At 45.7% G+C, this 26,807-nt stretch overlaps 1 protein-coding gene across 6 annotated transcripts in view; it reads right to left on the bottom strand.

Moving 5' to 3' along the window:
• Positions 1 to 26,807, bottom strand: part of SSX2IP (SSX family member 2 interacting protein) — a 415,768-nt gene that overhangs the window by 310,835 nt on the left and 78,126 nt on the right. For 4 of the 6 annotated variants that reach the window (XM_069232281.1, XM_069232284.1, XM_069232283.1 and 1 more), the window contains exon 2: positions 8,544 to 8,679. In XM_069232281.1, coding sequence (XP_069088382.1) covers positions 8,544 to 8,586 — 43 coding nt within the window. In that variant the 5' untranslated portion in view covers positions 8,587 to 8,679. The remainder of the gene's footprint in view (positions 1 to 8,543; positions 8,680 to 26,807) is intronic. The other 2 variants (XM_069232285.1, XM_069232282.1) reach the window with 1 other exon arrangement.

The following is a 26,807-nucleotide window of genomic DNA, read 5'->3' as shown; positions in this document are numbered from 1 at the left end:
TTTTTCCACAATCCTTAACACCCAAGAGTCCGTTGTAATAGACTCCCACTTGCGGAGAAAAAGACTCCACCTTCCCCCTACAGGAGAGGTATGAACGATAAAGTGGGGAAAACTAGGGCTGCTTCTGCTGTTGACCACCAGAGGAGGAGGAGGATGAAGATAAAGGCTGCTGGACTGGCCCTCTAGCTCTACCCCTACCCCGCCCTCTAAAGGCACGATAGGGCGGATTGGCAGGTTGCTGGGCCAAGAATTGGGATCTCCGAAAGGCAGAACCACGTGCAAACGCCCTGAATCTGTGAAAAGGTCTATAAGATGTAGCAGTGGCAGTCTGTAAGCCCAAAGACTTAGCTGTTGCCCGACTGTCCTTAAACCTTTCAAGGGCAGAATCCGCCTTCTCTCCAAACAGCTTTTCACCATCGAATGGCAGATCTAACAAGGTGGATTGAACGTCCGAGGAAAACCCAGAGGACCTTAACCAGGCGTGCCTCCTAGTAGCCACAGATGTCCCCATGGCCCTGGCTACCGAATCAGACGTGTCCAGGCCAGACTGTATAATCTGTTGTGCAGCCGCCTGCGCATCCGAAAAGAGACCCAAAGGACCTTTGTACCTCCTGCGGCACAACTTTGACCATTTCCTTAGCAGAGTCCATAAGGGCGTGGACATACCTGCCCAGCACACAGGTAGAATTTGTAGCCTTGAGCGCCATGATACAGGATGAAAAGGTCTTCTTAGAAGACTGCGCCATCCTCTTCGACTCCCTCTCAGTTGGAACTCCTGTGAATGTTCCAGGAGCAGACTTTGCGGAGCAAGACGCTTGGACTACTAAACTTTCAGGAGTCTGATGATGTGACTGGAAAACCGGATCTCCTGGTGCGCCTCTATGCCTCCTCGCTACTGCCCTGTTCACTGCAGGAGTCGTAACCGGCTTCCTCCACAAATCCAATATAGGCTCAGTCAAAGCCTCATTGAAGGGCAGCAAAGGATCAGCACTGGACGCAGAAGGGTGCAACACCTCAGTGAGCAGGTTAGTTTTCACCTCCGCTACAGACAAGGGCAAGTCCAGAAACTCTGCTGCCTTCCTGACCGCCGTATGGAAGGATGCGGCCTCCTCTGTAAACTCCCCCGGAGATGCAATGTCCCACTCCGGGGAAGTATCCAGGCCGCTTGCAGTGGCCAGACCTTGGTACTCATCAGAAGGATCAATTTCACCCTCCTCCAACTGCCTGTACTCTTCCTCTTCCAGAAGTCGTAAAGCCTTTCTACGAGACCGAAGGCGTGTTTCCAAAGTCGTCATCGATAATGAATCCATCGACGCTGAAGACTTCCAATCCTGGTAGGACACAGGAAGAGATGGGTGACTCTTAGCATCACCCAGCGCCGGCACGGACTCCAACGATGTCCTCCGCGGAGTCAGCTGGCAGGAAGGCGATGGGGCCGGCCGGGAAGGAGACATCAGACATCCAATGGCACGGCGATGGCGTCGGCTGACGCGATGGTGGAGCCACTGACACAGGTGGTGAAGATCTCCCACGAGGAGACATCCTCGGCGCCGATCCGACACCCTCTGCAGGGCAAAAAGGCATAAATGGAGCCGCTTTATACGGCGCCGGAGAGCCCAAATCAAATGCCAATGGCCCCGTGGGACCCGCCGGCGCACCAGCAGGAGCCATGGACTGAAAAACGACATACATTGCATTAAAAAATGCAGCCGGATCCGCCCCTGGAGCCGGGAAAGCAGGATATTGCTGAGTAGATGACTATCCTTGAACCTGCTGTACATCAGGCTCCTCCTGACGCCGGCGAAAATTGAGGACTATGATGGGTAACCTCAAAGGGCGCCGGCGATAATTCCAGACTCCTGGGCTGAGGCGTCACAGTAGGGCTCATCTCCCATGTCTTTTGACGTTGAGAAGACTGAGACCTCGAACCTCGATCGACTCCGCTCAGACCGGCGCCGAGTCATGACGGCGCCGTGAATCATGATGACGCCGCTTCTTACGTGAAGCATGGGAGGAATCCCTCTAATGGCCCTTCTTTGCTTTCGCCAGAAAAAGCTTCGCCTCTCGCTCTTTTAGAGCCTTAGGGTTCATACTCTGGCACGACGAACACCCTTTAACGTCATGCTCAGAACTTAGGCACCAAATACAATCCGAATGTGGATCGGTCACTGACATCAGACCTCCACACTCCCTACATGGCTTAAAACCGGACTTCTTTGGAGACATTGTAACCACCAAAAACGTAATCAACGAGCCAGGAAGAAAAACCGTTGGCGTCGAAGGCACGGAAAAAAGGAAAACTGACGTGAGCACACCGACGAGGACCTCTTATTGGCACGGTGACGTCAGACGGAGTCACGTGGAGCCGTGCCATTATGACGTCCTCGTCGACGTGGACAGCTAGGAAGAAGACTTTCCGTCGGATGCTGGCGCAAGGACGAATTCATAAGGTGAGGACTCCACAGGTAGTTGTATCCATCAGAAGTATATATATATATATATATATATATATATATACATACACACACACACACACACACACACACACACACAGAAAGCGATATGAAAAAAAAGAAAAAGTATGGTTGGGGGACGGTTCAATTACCTAAACAGAGGAAATATAAAACATTTGGGTACACAAATACTACAATCCCCCTTCAAATGGATAGATGGTCACTTAGTGCACTGAGTATCAGAGTAATATTTGATGTATAGTAACTACACCAAAGCCTGAGGCTATATTTGTCAGAACTGTATTGAAGAGTTGGAAGGCTAAATCAAGTAGAAAACCATTACATAAAGGATGTAAACAAGTAGCTTGCAAGCTAATGTTGTTGCTCCAGAAAACGTGAAGAAAGATTTAGGAAAATGGTTACAGAAGGGGAAATAATGATAAATAGATTAAAAAGCGTATATTGTTCCTTTAGAGAGACAGCAGTTCCTTTAAAGAGACAGCAGCAATCTCAGCATATATTATGCTGGCAGGTGGTTTGCAGTCAGTTATTTTCGAAAGGCTTAAAGCAGAGATCTACAAATGAAGTCCAACACTCATGAACTGGATACCACAGTAAAAGTGCAATTTGTGACTTCAATAAAGATACCTACAACACACACTTTTGAACACAAGTAACTGCGTTACTGGTCACAGTCACACATATTATAATAATTAACAAGTTAATTGCTACTAATTTGAAAAAGTAAGGCAAGAATAGAATCAGAACACAGCTAGATATGATTTTTCCCCAAACATTTAACCACAAAGGTTTTTCAAAGAATCTTGGCAATCCCTGCCATCTTCTCCGGAGACCAAATCTAAACAGATATGCTTAGCAAGTATGAACAAAGTGGTGGCTTTACATTTTTTTCTTCTTCAGTGGGACATTGCTCCAGCATGCTACCATAGCCGCTTTCTTCCTAGAAGAACGTGTTCTTGGTTTTCTCGATAAAGAAATATTTGCAAACAGGTAAAAAGTACAATAGAAGAGACTAATCACATTACTAGATTGTTTTGACGTGGCAAGACAACTGCCATAGTTAATGGCCAGTTGCTTTTCTTTTATTTTTGGTCCACTAACGGTAGAAACACAGCTTTCCTCATGGCACTAGATTGGAGAGACCTTTTAAATGGAGTTGAAGGATTACAAGATACTCTTATCAATTTGAGAATCAGGGCACTTTAGGAAGGAAAGTTGGATATGCAATAATAACTACTGTTCTAGAAGGAAACACCATGTAACACACAAAAGCAGATAAAGCCTATAACTCACTATACGAGTGGATAAAATAGCCACTAAGAATGTCAGCTTTCCACTGACATTATTATAAATGATGCAATGTGGCTTTATGTAGTTCTTCAAGTGGAGTTCAAGAGTAGAAGTCAATTATAAAAGTATCAGAGTTTGCATGGAGAAGACGATTTAGAAAATCATTTTCTTGTTATCTTAACAAAAAAACCTTCCATAGAAGCAGTTTAGTTATCAGCTGAAGAAAATAATGGCAATTTAGACGTGGCTAGCTGCAGAAGATATGCAAGTATGATCTCTTCTTGACGAGTAATTAAGTCAACATTTTAAGAATAGACATCACAAGCAAATTCCTTTCCATTCCAAAGAACATGCCAACCTTATGGAAGAGCCTTAGTCCATCTTCAGACTAATACATTGTGGTACCAAGTTAAATTAAGTCAGCTAAAACAAAACACTTAACCCTGAAGCCTGGATAAAGGAAATGGCCTGCAAGTCAGCCTGCTGTGTTCTCTTAAAAATACTGAAGTTGGTTTGGATGTCAGCACTATATAGGTTAGTCTGACAATCATTAAGGCTTTGGAGTAGCGCTGTTTAATTTTAACTGATCGGATCAGAAGCATCAATGGAAAGCCATGGGGAAAAAAATATATATATATCTATCACTGAGCAGTTCATCAAAATGGCACTGCCCAAAGAGCTCTGTTCTAAATACCTGGGGCGAGGTGTAGGCATTTTGTGTGTTGAGCTGTGGCGAATAAGTGTATTTAAAGAAAACCACATTATGTGAAAAGGTATTGCATAATGTCTTACGCAACCCACTCGTGGCTTTTTTGTAGTGTCTGCTTAGCATGTCCGCTTCAGTGTTGTGTATCCCTGAAAGATGAATGGCCTTAAAGGCTTTTTTTTTTTTTTTTTTTTTTTAATTAAGAAGCCAGTGCTCAAAAGCTGCTGCTTCTAAAGAATGAAACCTGGACCAGTTTACACATCCCTTTAGAGAAGGCAGGAAAGCCATGACAGATGTACAGCTCTGAGTTAAGTAAATTATATGGTAATTGGTTTCTTTCATTGACCACAGGTACTGGACTTTCAGAAGGACAAAAGCAGCAACCCATCATACTGTGCGTAATAGTTACTGGAATATACAACTAAGTCTGCATGCATCCTGGAGATCTAGCATACACATACTTTTCTCCCATCTGCATATTACCGAACGGTGCAGTTTGGTACTACTGCTAACCAGAATGCTATGGTGGAGAGACAAGATAGTATATTGATTACATTGCTTAAAGATAGAGTATGTTGTAAGGAGGGTTCATTAGGTACTGAGCACAGAGTCCACCTCCACAAACGCAATGGTATCCTTTATCACCTGTTTGCTTATCTGCATCAACTTCCACAGTCCAACCTTAGGTCTACAGTCTTCTAATGCCCAAACCAATTCTAGAATTTACACCAAAAACCTTGAGTGCTTCTGACCCGTGCACCTGGCTGTACCTCTAACTCTACCAAACATCTCCTGGCTGTACCCACTGCCACAACAGAAGTCACTTGTGGGTCTTCCTTATCCCAATGGGTAGTGTAGCCAATATGAATGGGAAATTCCCCCCCACCTTCCATCTCCTTCCCCTTCTCCCCCCCCCCCCCCCCCAAATCCTTTACAGTTTGTCCAGCCCAGTGGAAAGAGTCAAAGCTTATTAGAGGATTCAAGTGTTGCATTACAGGGAGTCAATACATGCAACTGATCTGGTATTTTAAAAAGGAACCTAAAACCTACGAAAACCTTTAGTAATCTTGAGAAGTAATACTTTTGCCTGAAGAACAAGGATATTTCCCCAGACATTTGGCTGGACTAGGAGTTGCTATCACTCCTGGGGAAACTAGCCTAACGATTCAACTCCCAGCTGAATCCAGCAAGCCTATGGCTAATTGTTTTGATTCAAGCTAGTGTTCCAAGACTTGCACCCAAGACTCGAGATGCTGATCGGGTGAACAGTCCTGGAGAAAAAAAACTCTATTAAAGTACTAAAGAGGGACTGTTCTGAGGATGTTTAAACAAGTCCGAAGACATTCCTGGACTCTATCTAGGTAGTACCAATAATAGGGAAATACTGCCAAATACCAGGTTATTGCTAATGAAAACTAGCTTTCTGCAAAACACCAACAAAGGAGCAACAATATCCTGCAGAACAGATCGGATAAAGTCATGATCCCTATTAATTGTAAATATGTTCTTCTACTCCACACACACACAAAAAAAAAAAGGTTATATTGTACGCCTTAAGCTACAAATCAAAACGGACAAAGGCCTACATGAGCTCCAGGAACCCCAGAGAGAAAACTAAACAAGTAAGGCACAGCAATGTATCAGTATCATGACATCAACTATTACAAGATGCCTTCAAATAGATGTTGCTTTTGACTTCAAGCTCCTGTCCTCACTGAGAGGACCACACTCCATTAGCGTGCTTCAGACATCGATCTTTATGAACAATGTATATGGTATTTCTAGGTTGTGGAACTAGCTAAAAAGCTTCAAAGCGCTTTACAGGGTCAAAAGACAAGCATGAAGTCAACAAGTGAGAGAAGTTAGCTGTTTTGCAGACTGTTAATGCATAGTGATGTACTATTCTTTAAAGAGATACATCTTCAATGCTCTGCTAAACTGGAGCAGCGTTGGGGCAGTCCCAAGAAATACTGAGCGGTTGTTCCAGCTGTGGGCACAGAGCTAAAGCTTTATGGTCTTTGGTTCTGTTGTGAACAAGTATTAGTGACAGTGTATTTTTCATGCTCGCAAATTGGTAAATTAATGATAAATACAAATCAATGCTTGGGAGTGTCTATTTAGGCAATTCAATTGACATGTCAAAGCTACATATGGAGCTTGGACTAATATACCAAGCTCTTTCTAAGCATAGCTCATCTCAATTCTGTTGCAGTTAATATTTAATACTTCAGAGATAAAATTTGCAACTAAGTCGAAGGAAGAAGTGCTGAAAATGTACACACTTACCATGCTATAAAACTTGAGATGGAACTAGTAATACCCCCAGAAAGGATCTCACAGCCAAGAGCACATGATTACATCTCAGTAGTCCACAGGCAAGTTTGCCATTATCATTCTGTGCCAACACCCCCATTTGAAAAAGACAGAATGCCAACCCACCAGAGGGCACTTCAATAGGCTCAACAGAAATGAAGTAACCTTTCCATTAACAGAACGCAAAGCTGTGGTTTGAAACAAATAGGCCTTAAGTTCCTTAACCCAAAAAATTATGTACCACTATGTCAAATGGAAATACCACAGACATGCCGGAGTGGAGGATAAAAACTAAATCTTTCGCTTTTAAGAAAGACTGACTCAAAACTGATGAGGACAGTAGATATGCACATTAAGGGGAAACATCTTTTAGATTGGAGAAAATTAGCGTCTTTATAAAGTCTGCTCCACACTTCTACAATTCGACGTCAAGTAAGTAGAAAAGTAGCTCACTCAAGATGCCTCCCTGGGAGATTACCTTCATAAAAAGTGGAGTGATCTGCATAGATTCGAAACCACTTAGACTTTTCTAAGTAGTAACAGTCAGGCAAGAAACAATGAAGCGCACTGAAGATTGTGGGGAGGCTCGATGCACACCATGCATGAAATTAACACTATTCAACACATGGGTGGGAAATTTGATATGTATTCTAAGACAGCTAGTTGCAGAGTAAGCATGTCTCTGCAGGACTTGTGATCCACATTCATCACAACCAAATGTGCAAGATTTGGTGGTCCATTAAGCTTCATACAACAAACATGTCCACCAAGAACAGAAGCGACCCTGGAGCAGCATTCTTTTATTTAAGGGCTTCTTTCCAAATCGGGTATGTGTGGGTGCATTGCCATAGGATGCCCTGGACTAAGTACTGTGAACGAGAAGGAGAAGTCTTAAATACTGGGTCAAGAACGTCCAGAGCTGATTGAATAGCTACCTTCTTATGATTTTAGGCAGAAGAGAGGTATCATTGAAACTTGGCCCACTTTTTTCTTAGGGTTGCCAAGTCCTAAGAAAAACTGGGGGGTTTTGGTGGGGACGGGGGCGACCATGAGGGCCTCAAAAGATCCCAGGAGGGTGCCAGACTCTGGCCAAAAGAGTTTGAGTGTGTGTGTCAAAAATACTCAATATATATCATTGAAAAAAAAAAAATACAATTATCTCACGGTGGATACTTTTACATGTTAGTAAGGCCCACCTGACCAGAACAGTATGTTTGCCATCATGTATTTGATTGCACTTTTAAAACAGTAACATAACTTAACTGTAATGTTCTGTTAAGTCTAGGCATATTTAAACATTGCCAATTTAATAGAATAATGGAGGAGGTGATTTCCCCTCCCGCCCACTATTGGGGCGCAGCATTAAAGAGTTTGAAGACCACTGCCTTAGGGAAAAGACAGCCAGGTTACCTAGAAGTTCATCTCTAGGGAAGTGACCCAGTAGAGCGCTCCACTACCTATTAGCTATACTCCCTATATAAATACCACATGCATATAAAAGTTAAAGTCGTCTAAAAATGTAGCATAGAGAAAATTGCACAACCAGAGAAATGGCAGATTGGAGGTGGCTGTCAAAGGTACACGTTATATATTAATGGGGCCTATAGATGATTAATCATGCAACACTTGACAGTAAGTTACAAGGAAAAAAACAAGGTTGGATAAAGGATGTCACACAACGGTCCTTCAACACATTACAGTTAAAATCGTCCCCGAAAAGTACTCTAATAGATTTAACTTAATTGTCATTAAATAATTACCTGGCGATAGCTCTGGGACCGTGATAGTCTTCCAATCTCCCATATCAAACACAAATAAACTGGAATACTGGATAATAGATTCAGGAGCAAGCTACAGAGGTAACAAAACACAAAAAGAGTCCTCTGTCATCATCTCCTGCAAAGAAGATCCATAAAAGAATCAAATGTAGAAAGTCTACATGAAATATTACTGTGGCATCACACTAACGTAAAACTTCATAAACAAAAGCAATACAAAAGTCGATACATATTGATTTTCAACACAAAAAGCAATTGAAATAGTATTGCAACCTACTTATGCGATATATACTCCGAGTAATCTGGTTCCACTGTACCATAATACATTAACAGATTTAAACAGGCAATACTTAAAATCTTCCAGAAAAAAAAAAAAAACTATAAAGAAGCAATGAAGCATTGTTTCTCCTGTATCTGTTGCATAATGTCAAAAGGTAAAATCTTTAAGGGAGAAAAAAAAAAAAAACTTGCATCAAATGACAAATAAAATACCGTCTTAGTCTTTGTTGTGTTTGCCCGTTGGGTATGGGGCCTGTAACGCAACGTATAAATAACACAGGACACAGTATTTTGGTGCATATGGAAACTGCCACCTGAAACTCACGGCCCTGCATTACCGTTCGGTCGCAGGGGTGGGGACTATCTCCTTCCTGGCCTTCCGTCGCACCTCAGGGATGGAGCACTGTGTCTTCTAGGCAGTCATCTCGGAGGGTTGTAGCCTTCCGCCCCTCCCTCTCCCCCCCCAACGCCAGAATGTCAGGGTAGTCATCCCCTGCTTCTGTGCTCTCACCGCCAGGAGGTGGTGTGGAGGTGTCTCCTTGCACACCACAGTCTTTCGAACGATAATGTTTGAAAAATGAGATGTTCCTAGTCACCTGCTCTTGACAGCAGTGACCATAGTTCCTCTAATCCTCACAACAGTCCATGGCATCAGCTCAAAAGCAAGTCTAAACGTCCCACTGGGGCGTATGTTTTAAAAATTATTATTTTTTTTTATTTTTTTTTTTAAATCAACACTTGGTCACCTACTTGAATGGGTGAATCTCTCGCCCTCCTCTTGACATACAATCATTGGCAGATCCACGCTGACGCAATCTCTCACTTGCCTGCTCCTGCAAAGGTATCGGAACATTCCTCTGCGGGATAGTGTCCTCCACTTGTCCGTTCATACACAACGCACTTGGGGCTATCTTGGTGGTGGTGTGTGGTGTAAGTCTGTATTCTCTCAAGAATGCGTATAGGGCAGTCTATGTTGTGTGTCTTTGCCACTGCGATTTTCAAGACTTTGTTCAAACCATTGGCTTGAGGCCAGCAGGTTGTGATCTTTCGATGGGCAATCCCCTGTATGGCAAGATGCTCCTCAAACTCCTGACCGGAAAACAGGGGACCATTGCCCATTCTGAGTTCTTGTATTATACCATGCGTGGCCATTATCTTCTCTAAACACGGGATGACTTGTCCCGCTGTGGTCGTGTCTAGTATTTCCACCTTGGGATATTTGGAGAAGTCATCTATGACCACCAGCATGTGTCTGCCGTCTGGTAGGGCACCCAAGTCAGCCCTGGCCCGACACCAGGGTCTGGAAGGGATCAGCTCTGTGACTATGGGTGCTGGGGGTTCCGGAGAGCCTACCACCTGACAAAGATGACAGTGCTGCACCACCTTTTCCACTTGCTGATCCAACCCAGGGAACCAGACCTTGCAGTGGAGCCGGGCCTTTGCCTTAACCACACCTTGAGTTGCATGCGCCAAATTCACTACGCGTGACTACAGGGATTGGGGAACCACCAGTCGCAGGCCCTGAAGCAAACACCCTTCTGACAACACCGTCAGTTCATGCCGGACATGTAGTGGTCAGAGTGGGTCTCGCCTCTTCAGTTTGTCTTGACAGATTGTGTACCATCTCATGCCACCTCCCTGTGCGGACCGCCCTCATTGATAATTGGATGCATTCGCCTCCCTGCATGGCCTCCGTGAACTCCCGCATTGACACTGATAACAGTCGTGATTGATCTATCACCAACCGTACATAGTCCTCCACAGCCTCTGCTTCCACTTCCACCTGAGCGGATACTGATCGAGCATACCGTGACAGGTAATCTGCCAGGTTCTGGGATCCTGGTCAATACACCACTTGGAACTGATAGTCTTGCAATTGCAGGACCCACTTCTCGATCTGAGGCAGCAAAGTGGACGTGGATCTGCTGAAAAGTGGCACCAGGGGTTTATGGTCCGTTACCAACGTGAAGACCTGACCATAGAGGTAGAGACGAAAAAGTGACGACAGCCCCAGTGGACCGCTATGTCCTCCTTTTCGATGTGGGAGTAACGTTCTGTCGGCGTCAGAGCTCTACTGGCATAAGCCACCGGTGCCCAGTCCCCTTGCTCACTGCGTTAAGATGGGATGGCCCCCTAGTCCCACCGGACTTTCATCCACAGCTAGCTCCAATTCCTTGGCGAGATCGAAGTAGCTTAACGTGGTCTGGTCAGACAGAGCATTCTTGGTAGCGCAGAAAGCCTTTTTCTGTATGGGTCCCCATTCCCACGTAGCATTAGCTTTTGTCAGTTCTCGGAGGGGCGCCGTTAACAACTCTAGACTGTAAATGAATTGGCCACAATACGCGACCATGCCCAGGAAACTCCTTACGCCGGTGACGGATGTGGAGGCAGGCGCTGTCTGGATGTCATGTACCTTCTCCGGGTCTTGCATTACTCCTTTGTCAGAAAAAGTGATACCCAAAGAAGGCAATGTGATGTTGTAAAAACGCACACTTTTCTCGATGCAACGGTAAGCCATTCTCTTTGAGTCGCTTGAATGGGGCTCCAAGTCTCTCCAGGTGTCCCTCGATGGTCGGGGCATGTACCAGTATATCATCGTTCACTTTGATGGTACCTTCCAGTCCGTCTAGTCCCCCACGTATCGTGTCCTGAAATACTTCTGCAGCACTGGAGATACCGAAACTGAGGCGAGTGTACCTCCAGAACCCTACATGGGTGGAGAAGGTGGTGACGGCTCTGGATTCAGGGTCAAGCATGAGTTGGTGGTATCCTGACCTGAGGCCCATTGAGAACCACCTTGAACCACTCACCTCCACCACTATGTCATCAATAGTTGGGGTTAGGTGGCGCTCACGACGAATGGCAGCATTGGGTAGCCTCATATAGACGCAGATCTGCACCTCCCCAGGTTGTTTGGGCTTCCACGTGACCACAATCGGTGAGAGCCATGGAGTGGGTCCTTCCACTCACTCAATTATGCCAGCAGCTTCAAGTTTGCTTAGTTCCTCTTCTACCTTGGGTCGAAGGTGGAAAGCGACTCTGCGATGTTTTACGGCCATTGGCTGTATGGCTTTGAAAGACAGACAGGTCCACTTCCATATCGACAAACATCTGATTCCTTGGAACAGTTGGGAGTGTTCTGCTACTAGCCCTTCCACACTCTCTTGGTGTACAATGAACGCGAAGGACACAAGGTCCAGCTTCTCGGCCCTCTTGCAACTCAGTAACATGCCAGCGCCAGTTTTTGTGAAATAAACATTGGTACTAACCGTCTGACCCTCGTGCGTAATGTCAGTTTTAAACACTCCTGCCAGCGGAAGTGGGTCGATGACCCAAACGCAAACACTCTCGTGGTGGTGGTGCAAAGTCTCAGTTGTAGCGTTTTCATGACCTGGAGGGCCAGGACGTTTATGGAGGCCCCTGTGTCTATGAGAGCAACGACCGCCTTACCTCCCACCTGTATACTGCATTTGGGGGATGCGTTTCCAGAGGCTCCCGCCAGGTTGCATAGTATGGATTACATGTACAGTGCCCTCAGTCAGACTCGTCATCATCCATATCTCCTGCTTGGTCATCAGATGTGTGGATCTGTGCGGACTGCCTAGTCAAAACACCATCAGCTCCACGTCGAAAAACTCATGTCATCTTGAACATATGTTAGTCAGACTAATGGTTTTAAATCCAGCCCCCCCCCCCCCAAAAATAAAAAAAATCACACACAAATATCTAAGCTGGGCAATCCTTTTTTTAAGGGGGGGGGGGGGGAGGGAAGAGAGACAAGGCCGTTGATATTTAGAAAGCAGGTTTTGATTCCACAGTAACTAATAACAACTTTCATTAAGCGCCAGCCTCTCTCGTGTTTACCACATACAGAAAGGTCTGGTTGCTGTCCAACAGAAGCAAAACACTATTTATGAGAATCACACTCCCCCCCAAATATACATAATTAATGTATATTCACATGTAAGATGTATTACTCAAGTTTGGCTATGTTACCTGTAACAATGCAATGAGTCCATACTCACCTACAAACTAAGCTCTAATTCAAAGCAATATGCAGACTTCACGGCTTTAGGTGGAATATATATGTAAATACACTCTCAAGCTTCCACCCCCACTCCCCCACCCCCAACTCGGGTGATTTGTGTTGCGCATGGAAAGTTTCGCATCAAGCGGGGGCTGGGAGGGGTAAAAAAAAAAAAAAAAAAAAAAGTTGCATTTCCCATAGGACTTTTAGATATGTCTACAGCCCGAATCACCGGACAGAATTACATCAAATTTGGCAGAAAGCTAGCTTTCAGTACGCAGACTGATCTTTTGCTTGTTTTGTAAAAGTGAACTCAGAACCCAACTACAACGTTCCTGTAACTTATGTTTAAGTGATAGACTGATATAGATCTTTATCTATCCGAGGGGGGGGGGGGGGGGGGGGGGGGGGGGGTGGAGTGAGTGAGTGAGTGAGTGAGTGAGTGTGTGTGTGTGTGTGTGTGTGTGTGTGTGTGTGTGTGTGTTACTGAGTGATTGTGGTTGCTACTTGAGTAGGGTTTCACCCCACAGAGTGATACACAATTAACCCTCTGGTAGCTTTGCCGAAAAGCACTCAGGCTTAACTTAAAAGGCAATGTGTAAAGTATTTATGCAGCACACACACCATAATAAAAAAGTGAAAACAAGATTTTTTTTTTTTTTTTTTTTACAAAGAGTGAATTTTAATAAATTGAAACCAAAGTGAAATGCTAAAAATCCAATCAGTAGAACCAGAGAAACAATTTAAAAAATTTCAGGTAAGTAAAGCGCCTAAAAGGACAAACCGCTACTAGCGGCTATCTGGTCGTGCGAGACTGGATCAAAGTCACAAGTTCAGTTCGATCGTGATGGAGCAAGAGCCAAGTCTAGGGACCTGGTTAGTTGAGCTGAAAGTTACCTTTGAAGTCCAGTGTGAAGAGTTCCATTAACAGTGTGTATGTGTGTGGGGGGGGGGGGGGGGGGGGGGGGGGGGGCAGCGAGGGGGAAGTAGCTGGGAGACAATCACAGATGGTCAGCAAAACAGCACAAGGAACAGGTCAGTTGTGGCAGACAGTAGTCGTTGTAGTGCAATGATCCCATTAGGTCTCGCAGATGGTTGTTGTTGGACCTAAACGTTGGCAGTCACCGCAAGCAATCGAAGCTGTAGCGTCCACTGCAGATCTTGTGTTGCTGGAGGTTGCTGTAGCATGAAGAGCTGGGTTCACCAGAGCTTCGCTTTAGTGGTCAGAGTGGTCGGCAGGATCTTATTGTGAACAGATCAGTTTGCAGTTGTGGAGATCCCAGAGCTTCAGGACTTCTCCTTTTCTTAGAGAGAAAACTCTACAGATACCACACCAACAGTCCAGGACATGAGGGGCACCTCAGGAACTAACTCCAGCAGGGGGGGGGGGGGGGGGGGCAGCGAGGGGGAAGTAGCTGGGAGACAATCACAGATGGTCAGCAAAACAGCACAAGGAACAGGTCAGTTGTGGCAGACAGTAGTCGTTGTAGTGCAATGATCCCATTAGGTCTCGCAGATGGTTGTTGTTGGACCTAAACGTTGGCAGTCACCGCAAGCAATCGAAGCTGTAGCGTCCACTGCAGATCTTGTGTTGCTGGAGGTTGCTGTAGCATGAAGAGCTGGGTTCACCAGAGCTTCGCTTTAGTGGTCAGAGTGGTCGGCAGGATCTTATTGTGAACAGATCAGTTTGCAGTTGTGGAGATCCCAGAGCTTCAGGACTTCTCCTTTTCTTAGAGAGAAAACTCTACAGATACCACACCAACAGTCCAGGACATGAGGGGCACCTCAGGAACTAACTCCAGCAGGGGGGGGGGGGGGGGGGGGGGCAGCGAGGGGGAAGTAGCTGGGAGACAATCACAGATGGTCAGCAAAACAGCACAAGGAACAGGTCAGTTGTGGCAGACAGTAGTCGTTGTAGTGCAATGATCCCATTAGGTCTCGCAGATGGTTGTTGTTGGACCTAAACGTTGGCAGTCACCGCAAGCAATCGAAGCTGTAGCGTCCACTGCAGATCTTGTGTTGCTGGAGGTTGCTGTAGCATGAAGAGCTGGGTTCACCAGAGCTTCGCTTTAGTGGTCAGAGTGGTCGGCAGGATCTTATTGTGAACAGATCAGTTTGCAGTTGTGGAGATCCCAGAGCTTCAGGACTTCTCCTTTTCTTAGAGAGAAAACTCTACAGATACCACACCAACAGTCCAGGACATGAGGGGCACCTCAGGAACTAACTCCAGCAGAAGTCAGCAGGGCTCAGGCAGGTCCAGGCAGCAGGTTCATCCATCCTTCTCAGTAAGCAGGGCAGCAAAGTATCAGAGCAGCAGAGTGGGAGTCCTTCTTGCAGCAAAGCAGCACAGCACTCCTTCTGTAGTAGTCACAGATTCAGAAATGTAATGCATACTTGGGTATAAGGCTCCATTATTTATACCTGGTGCCCACTTAAGGGGGGAAGTTTCTAGAGCACTCCCTTTTAAGTGCTTTAAGTTTCCTTACTCTCTGCCCTGTGTCTAAGCTGGCTGCATGAACAAGGGCGGGGGGGGGGGGGCCATGGGGGGTTTAACAGTAAAGGCAGAGCTCACGCCTATTCAGCTGGAAGTGGGGATGTGCCCAGCTTCGCGACCCCCCCCCCCCCCCCGGCCCATGGCCCGTCCTCCCAGTTGATGGCCCATCCGGAACACTTGATCCTTCTATTGTGTGGCTGTCCAGGAGTAAGATTCAACGTCCAGTTCTACACAGCCATGTGACCCAGGAACAGACTGCAGGCACCAAATGGTAAGGGCAGGAAAATGCCAACTTTCTAAAAAAAAAAAAAAAAAAATGCATTTTCACCCAACTGAAAGCACAAATTCAATTTAAAAACATAACCCAACGTTACCTCTCCCATAGGTTAAGGCTTGTAGCAGTGAAAAGCGAATTTAAGAATTTTTCACTGAAAAGGATATGCAATGGTTAAGAGCACATGCCTGATTTTATAATTACACTGCACCCTGCCCAACAGGCTGCGTGGGGCCTACCCTAGGGGTGACATATGTACGGAAAAAGCAGCACATCAAAATTTTGCCTTGGAGCGCACAGGAAAACATTGAAGGATTAAAGGCGCAAACCGGTGTACATTCTACCAATAATATTGTATCAAAAGTTCTATTTTGCCAGGTCAAACTTGCAATGTTAAAAGAACAGATGATGGACGGAATGCTGAACAAATCAAACATTCAACCCAAAGTCACAGATCTGGTTTAATCCATCATTTTATTTTTTTTATTTCAGTACGCCACTTCACTTTAGATCCAGCCAAACGCAAATCAGTCTTGACCATCCTCCCCATGGGAATAGTCCTGCCCGAACTGCCAGGCCATGTCCTCCATAGACCGGAAACAAGCATCCTGGGACTGGTTTAGAAGTATCACCCCTGATCAGCCAGGTTAGCGTGAATCCAGTGGCACAGTGAGCACAGGACCCCACGTCTGGGTTTATCAATCCCACTTAGGGCAACAAAAGCAAAAAGAACAAATAATGGATGGAATGCTGAACAAATTCAAAATTGCAGTGTAAACTTCACACAGGTTGCAATGGTAGGTCAGACGCTTGAAAAGCTACTTAAGTGGGTGGCACAGTCAATGCTGTAGGCCCACTAGTAGAAATTAATTTACAGGCGCTATGTAGATGGGACTACACCCAATTAGCACATTTCATTTGCTTGCGTGACAAATTCACCATGTTTAAAGGAGCGAGTGCTTTAGACAGCAGTGGTAAAGTGCACGGAATCTTCAGGCAACAAAATCGAGGTCAAGAAAACAAACTGCAGAATAAGGCAAAACGTTTTGGCAGGAAGACCATCCTAAGGCTGACCAGTGTAACAGGGGCTATGTTAAAGGGTTGTGGCCTATGTAATTAAAGGATTGGCTTAAACACAAACTAACATTCTGTGCTTTTGATACTGTGCCACCCAACCAATATTTTGGAGCCTCACGAGATTTCAGTTAGTGTCCAGATATATAACCTAACAAGTGATACTCAAATAAAGCCGGCCAAGTCTACTGAATTACGATACTCTGAAATCAACATTACTGAGGTCTGCAAAAGAGGTAGTGATGTTCAAAGTGTCTAAATCGACTCCCATTATGTCATATTTCACAACCTCTTCTCTTTCCTCTTCAGCACTCTTTTCCCACTCTTCTGAATGCACTTCCTCACTTCGCATCTTTCACTCCACCAACCACCAAATACACAGCTCAGCCTGTCTCCAGTAGGTATGGCATTTTCTTTTACTTTCACCTTGTCCATATTGACTGCTGTATTACTCCTTGCACAGCATCACAATTCCAACTGGAATACGTGACCATTGCTCTCTGCGCTCTGCAGAGAGGCCAAGGATTGGATGACCATGTACTTCTGACCACCTCACAGCCACTGTTGGAAACTTTGTGTATCCAGCCTCAATTCCAGAGCTCTCAATCGTGGCCTGGAGGTAACTAATTTCACAGTATGCACTGAACACAGGTATGCTACAAGAAAAGAAAAAACTAAATACAGTAAAACCAACTTGGAAAGGACAAACATTCTTAGGGAATGCAAGATAAAGTAAAATCTATGAAATATTAACAAGAATAAATCACTAACATGGAGTACGTAATTGTTTTTTTTTTTTTTTTTTTATATTTATTGTTCAGAAATCCATCAGCACCTTTGCATTTGTGTGGCCTCTATATTCATGTCCTTAACTTCAAACGTCTCTGCCCCTTCTGTAACAGATATCGCTTGAAACGACTCGCATAACAAACAAGTAGGAAAATAAACCACAGAACAGTTCAAAAAAATAAATACATAGAAAGGAGATAAAACTAAAATAGCAGAGCAAAGGCTTAAGTGAAGAAGAAAAAAAAAAAAAAAAAAAAAAAAAAAAAAAAAAAAGATGTGGTATGAAGGAGGATTTTTATGACCTTAAAGACCACCAGGTAGAGTACTGATTTTCAGGAGGCATGTTCCAGAGTCCTGGCTCAAAGTAGCTGAACTGGTAAGAAATGCAGGAAACACCAAATCCAGTCTTCTCACTTATGAGAGGAAAAATATCTGCAATATCAAATTTGTTATGGAGATGAACAAGTTACTTACCTTTAGTAACACTCTTTCTGGTAGATACTAACACCCACAGATTTTTTTGTTCCAGGTGCTAGACTGGCTTCCTTTGTCAGTCTTGGTGAAACCTGCACCCCCCGTGACATCCACTGTCAGTGTTCTCTTTGTTACACTGCACACACCACCTGACAAGAGAAACAGTGTGCACCACTTGGCAGAATAATAAAGAGGTCCAGGTGCAAAGCTATACATAAGCCCTTTCAAATAAGCATCACAAGAGCGATTTGATTAAGAAGTACAACCAGGTCACACAGGCCTATACGTAACCTTCAACTGACCCCTCCCCCGCCCCCAGGAAAGCTTTGCTGAGCTAGGAATAAAATAAAATGGCAAAAAAAAAAAAAAACACGTGCTTCAATTCAGCCCAAAAGCTGGCAAAGAACAACTTGGCAGACCAGAGTAAAGCAAAAACACTCAATGGGATCCACTCAATCTCCACGAATGGAGGTGTACAGTGTGGAGGTCTGGGTGCAGGACACGGTCTTGCTGCTTGGAGAGCAGGCTCTCCTGAAGAGGTAGACTATTTGAATACATTGGCTCAGATTCAGCAGGATGAACTATCAGACTTTCTGGGCACAATCTGGGGCTACCACGATGAGCTGTGCAGTCCCGCTTGATCTTCCCAATGACTCTGAATGGCAACCTCAATCAGTCAAGGATTTATAAAGCATGACAATTCACCCTGGGGTTCTGAAGGAGCTAGCACACACGAAACAAGAGGTAAAAGCAAGGAGAAAGGAGCAGGAATGATGCACCAGCATGAAAGAGCTGGACCTGGGAAGAAAGTAAAGGAGGAAACTCCAACATGGAAAGAGCCAGACATTGTGATTTCTCAGAGGAAGCAAACCAGTCTGCCACAGACATCCCACTGGGCAAAGGTGCCCCCAGCACCTCTGGATAGAGATGACATCTGTTTACAGCAAGATGCCATCCGAGTGCCGTCCTCATGTTGGGAGCCAGGTAGGTGATTGGCCATCAGAAAAATGCCAAGAGGAAGCAGCCACAGCACCACCAGACAAAGAAAGACATATCACATGGTACAGCTTGTTGCATTACAAATATACAAAAAAAGTGATGGTTGAAATGTTTGAATTTATCTCAAACTGGTAAATACTTGTGGCTGCATCAGAGTTCATTGTTATTTTGCAAACCATGCCACCTCAGTTTGTACCCACCCATCTGCAAATCAGTATTGATCCTGTTCCAACTTGAACAATTCAGACCCGAACTGCTAGGCAAGGTCATTACTGAACTTGAACACAAGCTACCCCAGGCCAATTTCCCCTGATTGGAACCAGGATGCACAACACCGATGAGCCCTAAACTAATGTGACCTGGTGTGTAAAGGAGCAATGGACTGGTATGTGGCCCGTGTAATTATCAGGGGATGAGATTAATTCAAGCATTACTGTTTTTTATTCTTCAGTGTGATGGGTAGGCACAGATGTGGGTCCCATGCTCCCTGTGGCACTGGAACCAAGCTACAGTCACTGAAGAGCCCCAATCGAGGCAGAACCAGCCTTAGGTTCCTTGTGTTCCAGCTCAGGGAAGACGTTGCTGGTTGTTTGTGCTGGACTATTCTCCTATTGGAGAAGTATGAAGACTTATTTGTATATGGCTGGGTCGAAACTGAGGTGGAATGGTGTGCAAACTAACGCTAGATTGGGATGTGGCCTAAATAATTACCAGTAGTTTAGAGTAACTCAAGCATACTATCCATCACTTTTTGTACATTTTATTAATACAAGGTAGCCATTTTGTTAGTCAATGGCCTGGACAGACCTGCCCTTGATGGTAGGTAGAAAGACCTTGAGGGCAAGACAGACTGCAGACATCTCCAGATGTGTGAAAAAATGCCTCTGATCTCAGTCTAGATCTCCCCCCACCTCCACTCAGCCCAAGGATGAAGCATCTTTCACACTTGTGAGCTATGGCTGTGGTAAGAGTCTACCACATGTATGCCTGGCATTCTTCAACCACCACAACTGTTCTGGGCCACTTTGTACAAGACACAAATGTTGCCTGACAAGCACTCACAGTGCAGAGTCCACTGAAACCAAAGGTTCCTCTCCAGAGGCTGTACGTGCCAATCAGCATAAGACACTAGCAGAATGCAAAGAGTCAGTAGAGCAAAATTTCACAGTATACAGACCAAATAAGAGAGTCATCCTCTAAACATTGGGATCAGAGCCAGAATGTCCCAAATTTGCAGTGGAAAGGCTTTCGTAGCCTGATAAAGCGAGTCTGTTGCATAGGACAAAGATGGTAATTTGTTGATAGAGAACCCCTGGGGAGAGGTGGAATCCAATGAACCAGTCGCCCACAGTTAGTTCTAAAGCTAGCTGCTACATTGCCTTAAGAAGCCAGTTGTTAAGTGTTGGACCTGGCCCTTTTTGGAGGGTCAGCCACAAACAATTTGCCTTCCTCCTTTGATTTTTCTGATCTCTTTTTGTTGGCTTTAGAACTCTGAGCACTTTATCACTGCTCATCAGTGCTAACGTTCTTATGCTCTCCCTTATAAAGTTGGTATGATTGGCATACACCTAATGGGCTTATTTAATTTACCTGTAAGTCCCTTGTACAGTGGTATCCCTTATACCTAGGGCCTGTAAATTAAATGCTACTAGTGGGCCTGCAGCGCAGCTTGCACCACAGACAAAATAGCCTTGCAATCCTGTCTCCGGCCTGCCACCAAGGGACCTGTGGGTGCAGTTTACTGCCACAAGGACCTAGCATCTAAATTGACTTGCCAGGCCTGGAATTCCCCTTGTACTACATAAGTCACCCCTAAGGGAGCCCTATGGGCAGGGCTCTGTGTAGGTAAGAGGTAGGACATGTATCTTGTTGTGCGGCCTGTCCTTGCAGTGAAAAACTGCCTGTTTGGTTTCTCACTGTTGTGAGTGCTGCATATTTCACAAGGGTGCACTGGATATGTCCCTGCAAATGGCTAAGTGGCATTTCTGATCTATGAGGGGTGGTGTCAGCATGTTTGGTATGGTAATGAGAAATGCTGCTTACTGGTGTATTGATTTTTTTATTACCATTGTAGAAATGCCACTTTTAGAAAGGGCTTATAACTCTGGTGCTTTTGCAGCTTGACTCCAATCAATGTCTCGAATAGAATGGCAGCTGGTCTTTGTTCATACTTTCCAGACAGCCATGGAGGTGTAATAGAAGTATGTCTGCATACTGAGTGGTCTTCCTGGGCTGGGAGAGGTTGAGGCGGGGAGCACTTACATTTGTAAGTGTTGTCATCTGCCCTGACACAAAATGCTCATGTACCCACTACTGATGTCTGGAGCCAATGTGGAGAAGGGGAATTCTGGGAACTGGTTAGAACCTTCTCCCCATTTCTAGCAGCTGGGCAAACGGAATAGAAACATAGGGGTTGTTCCCCATGTTAGACACTGTATGAACTGGACACCAGATGCTGCTGCAAAAACTTGTTAGGAACCGCCATGCTGATGAGCTGACCTGTGGCCTGCTAGGTCACAAAAAGAACTGCCACCTTGTGCTCAGGACCTTTCTGCTGGCCTGCACCCTGCTTTGGTGCCCCACAGTATACTACAGGTGCTTGGTGGTGTGCCCCCCGCCACCTCGCATTCATGTTTATCTAGCGCAAGGTGAGCGCTATTTTTGGATCTTCTTGGAGCACTTTGTGGAGCAGAAGGCGCATGAGAGGAGCGCCCAGTGGCTTCTGTTGTGGTAGGTCCCTGCCTGTGCTGTCCTGTTACCCCACCTCTCCCCCGCCTTCGTCAGGAGGACTTTGGGAGCAGAGGGGTTGCAGCAGATCTTCTGGCGGCCTGTGAACGAGTGCGGGCGAGGCAAGCTCTCTCTAGTGGCTCCAGGGTACAAGCAGGCCCCCATTTTAGGGCACAAGAAGAGCTGGCTAGCGCCCCGAAGACGCTGTGAGGCTTCCCTCGGAATAAGGGAACACCTGGGAGGCATTGGAGGGCCTCAGACCCGCTCCTGAGAAGAATGGGGTTTACAAGGAAGCCTTCAGTGTTTCACAGGTGCCCCGTGCGGGCCCCTATCTGCTGCATCACTTAGTGCTGGGATCCATGTGGGGGACCCAGGGAGGTTGACATATGCAGTAGGAAGGTAATGGTTTATCAGACATATGCCCCGAGGATGAGCTATTCATTATTTGTTGCATTTCTTTTGGGTGCTCTGGGATCAGTGGGTGTGCAAACGCCGTTTCAGAGGTTAAGGTAATATATGCAAGAAAGTCTCTATGATGTTTTTACCCTGACATGGGCCATATGGAAAGATTTATTTTTATTGGCATTTATGATGTTTTATGTAACAAGTGCAAGAGGGAAATGTTACTTTGCTCAGGATGAGAATAGTGTGAAAAGTGCTTGGTTTGCACAATATCACTGATTTATTCAGTTTGTCTAGTATGTTGTGTGTGCACGTGCGCAATACCGTTTATTTTTGCATAATCTGTTGTGAAGTCTTTTTGTGGTGTATTTATTGTGTCACTGGGTTGTAGTTGTTGTGCAAAAGCTTTACATATTGCTCCTGGGATAAGCTGCACTGCTCATGCAAGCTCCCAAGGAGGTGGGGTGAGCAGGGGTTATCTTGGGTGTTTCGGTCTCTTACCCCGACTAGAGTGGTGGTCCCTGCCAGGCAAAGGTTCCTACCCTAGCCAACCACAAACCACATTTCGAACATCAAGTTAGGGGAAGAAAAAAAAAAAGAGAATTTGTAGTTTACAAAGATGGGCTAGGACCACCTATTAGGACAGAAAAGTCCTACACGTGATAAGTGACCTGCTCCCTTGCCCAGAGTCAGCAACTTAACTAATGTCTTGATCGCCAATCCAAACCTGGATCATGTGTGTGCACCATGACATAGGCCTGTTTCACAGATTGAGGGTTTTGTCTGACCGGGAGGGGCGCCCATAGCACTACCCTTGTAGTGGTGAAATGTTGCTGTCTGCACCAAGAGTTAAGCAGCATGAGCACAGTGGTGACAGTAAATGGTACAATCCCTGGGGTATCACAGTACTGCAATGTGGAACATGGGGAGAGGAGGAAGAGTAATTCCCCCACTCCCCACACCAAAGAGATTTGTGCATAGCTGTATTCCGGTGACCTAGATGGAACACATTAGAGAGGACAGCCATGCTTCAAAGTAAACTTTATAGGGTGTTCTCCGATTCAGAAAGAAGTTCAAAGGAAGGGGTCTGGCCACACATCAGGAACAATATGGCTGATAAGAGATTCATAAAGAGTAGGGCTCGGTCACTGAACTAACGTTGCGATACACATTTTGCTGCAGCTGACATCAGGTGTGAACGCTAGTCACTTCCATGGCCTGTATTGAGAGGATCGGATTTTGAGTTCTTCCTGCTGTGACAGACATCTTTGAAGAAGAGAAGGCAGAGGAGTGGGCACTTCAAAAGACATAACTTTAAAGTCTCAGACTCTAAATCACATTTGGTGGGTAGAAAACAACTATAAGAAGGTGAGCTTGAGACCCTAAACAGTGTCAACAACAGCCAGATGGGGTATTTGAGGAGGATAAAGTCTGCAAGACTTCTGGCTGGGGCCCAAAGGCTGTTATTCTACCAGCTGCATGAGGGGACATCACCCAGGGAACTCAATACAACCTACCCTGAACCGCCACTGCCTGACTGTTTGCCAAGATTAGTGGGCCCTGTGTGGAAGAGGAATGTTGGAGGGAGGCCCAGTGGGCCCTGTTGATTTGCCTACCTTTGTGAGGGGCGAGTAGGCAGCTGCTGCACTGATCAAGTCTTTGTCCTTGTGTAGGACAAAGTTGGTGACCCTCGTATGTCAGATGAGGGGCAATGTGAAGGCAACCATGTACATAGCAGCATCAGTAGGGCTGTTGGCTCCTCTCTGGACAGGGCTCAGGCTCAATTTGTTCTGAGGCGCTGCCTTGAGAAGACTGGTGTGCTGTCAGGGTGAGCCTGAAACAAACCCAACATGCCAAAGAAAGGCTGCTGTGCACAGCACTAGTCTAACTGGGCCCAAGCCATGTGCAGGGAGGATACAGTGGCCATGAATGGGGGGGTGGGTTGACCTGGTTAGAACCATAGGCAGAGGAGTGAGCTCACTGTGAGGGACCCTTGTGCACCAACTTTGGAATGAAGCATTCGCATCAGGATCTTTGCCCAGCCACCCAGAGACCCAGACAAGGGGCTTACTCTGTAAAAAGGTGCCACAAAGAACCTGCGCTTGGTGTGGTGGCACAACTGCATGTGAGGAGCAACCGCTCTTTGCTGCATGGTTTCCAGTTGGCTGCACTCTCACCTGACTCAATGTCAGACACCTCAGTGCACACAGAGGGAGTGCGCTCAGGAACTCTGGTCGCTTCGATCCTGCAAGTGTGGTTAAGTCCGATTACAAGCTAGGCGGAAGTTGCTTGCTAGATAACACTGCAGTGCTGGAACACTGTTGAATTTAATATAGAGTCAGAGTGGACTCCTGAGACTCTACTAGTGGGGTTCACCCTAGATGTTGCCTATAATGAATGAGGAATAACCACTAGAGCCCAGACCTCAGGGGGCTGCATAGCTGTTTGGGAAGGCTGTATTTCCCTTTGTGTCTGTAGCAGTAATATAAAATACTTTATCACAAAAGTAAAATATTTGTGCACAATGAGTTGTGAGCCTGTGATCGAACACCTGTATCCATGATTAAGCCCTCCTCTCCTCATCCCTAGGGAGCCTTGGACTGTGAAACTGCTACAACATAAACCTACATGAAAGAAATGACTAAACATTTTATTCAATTTTAAAAACTGTTTTATGAACTATAGATTGAATATAAAGATTCTCCATAAACAATCTTTTTCATGTTAAATGTCCATTTCAATTGGGGAGCTGGCAGAGATGGGGCCGCTGGTCTTGAGTTTCTGATCAACAGTGATTTACCCACAATTGACCAACTGGAGGGGGAAAAAAAAAAACAACAAAAAAACACCATTATTACCATAATTACAACTACCTAAATGGACTACAAACTTAAATATCCCATTGTGTCCCAAGAAATTTTGTTAGGTGAGGTTATATAGCAATTCAGAAGACATACTCTTCGCACAACATGAATACACATTCACCACATTTAACAGCTGGTAAAATGGTTGGCACATGCAAGTAAGACTAAGCAGTCTTTCATTGGCAAAAGAGATGATATTGAAAGAAGTGAGCCAGGGGGGCATAGCTGGGCACCAGCAAGAATAGTAGCAAATCCCTAGCTCTCCCAAGGAATGCAAGGTGGCTTTCCCAAAACCAATTTCAGGCCAGGTCCACAATGAGCTGCTTGAAGGGGCAACACGTCGGATCCATGGGGGTGGGGAGGGGGTGAGGGGAATTCCTCGGACGTGCATCACAGAGCTGGAAAGCATTGGAGTCCAGAGTTTCAATATTGTACTGCTTCCTCCCCCACCCCATGCATGCTTAACCATATTTAGGGGCCCTCACTGGACTTTCCTGGCCACCTTAACAGGGGATACCTATCCCTCCACCTTGCCGCGTTGCCAGTGGATCGGTGACTACAGCATACTGGACATATCCTCCAGGCCAGCCATTGACTAACACTCACTGGGCCTTACCAAACCCCTACCTGCAGGCCTTGGCCCACACCTACTGGCATAATGAACCTCTTCCACTGTAGAGCGAGGGGAAGTCTGGCATGATCAGACTTCACTCTGACTCGCATTTGTTACTTCTTCCGGTGGGGCTGAAACCACTTTTCCCACCCTGTGTGCCTCTGACTCCAGGACATAGTGACTTCTCGCCCCATGTCACCTAGCCACCAGACTCATGACCTGAGAAAAACTACTAGCTGACCTGAGATTCCTCACACCCCTGGCCACCTCTCCCCAGAATACTGGCCACAGCGTGACCACACCTCTTGCAAGACTGCTGTCACACTGGACCTCGACACTTCGACCATGCTCAAGCCTGCGAAGCAGCAATGGCCTGTTTGTTTCATTGCAAAGCTGCATTTTGCCATTAATGGTCCTTTAGCACACAACTTGCAAGTTGCCTTCCTCTAGTCTCCCTCATACCTCCAGCATCACTCTGTCTGAATTCAAATCTGCTTGCCAGCTCTCACTCCCGGAAGTTCTGACAAACACCACCCAGACAAATGCGGTGGGAAGAGAGACACCTCCAACACAGTCAGTCCCCAAAATGACCCACACAAACCTAATGCACAAGTTGGCTTGCATCAAGGCACCTATCGCTCAGATGACCTCAGCAGTAACTGCTACAAACCTAAAGGCGCAATCCAGGTGAAGCGACATCAGCAGCTTCTAAACGTGACTGAGTAAGATGGAAGGATGGTTGGAGGAGGTGGAATCACAGCTGGATAAGGCCCTGGACTGGGGTAGCACATATGGCACCTACAACAGGTTATCGGATTGTAGCTGCAGGGACAACTTTCTGATCATAGTTCTCATGGAACATGCTGCAAAAAAAAAAAAAAATTACAATTCCTAGGTACAGTGATCCCTACCCTTCCAAATCTCATTCAGTCCCCCCCCCCCCTTCGAATTTCAGAGGGCCCATAAAGTCGCCCCAATCGATCAGTCAAAGATCAATGTTCACAGCAAGTGTTGGTATGCTCGTTAAGCACCAAGATGCACAACAAATCCTTCAAGTTAAGAGACAAGGCCCTTACAAGTTAAAAACTCAACTCCTGTTTGTATGGGTCTTTTCAAGCACCTACAACTAACACCCATAAGTAATTCCTGGCCCTCAGCCTTAGACTCAAAAAGAAAGACATCAAATACGGTCTTGTCGAAGCACCTATCATGATCATCACCTTCCAAAGA

This window comes from Pleurodeles waltl, chromosome 4_2, assembly GCF_031143425.1.
Source record: "Pleurodeles waltl isolate 20211129_DDA chromosome 4_2, aPleWal1.hap1.20221129, whole genome shotgun sequence".
NCBI lineage: Eukaryota > Metazoa > Chordata > Amphibia > Caudata > Salamandridae > Pleurodeles > Pleurodeles waltl.
The sequence above is the reverse complement of the archived record's forward strand: the minus strand, read 5'-3'. Positions and strand labels throughout refer to the sequence as shown.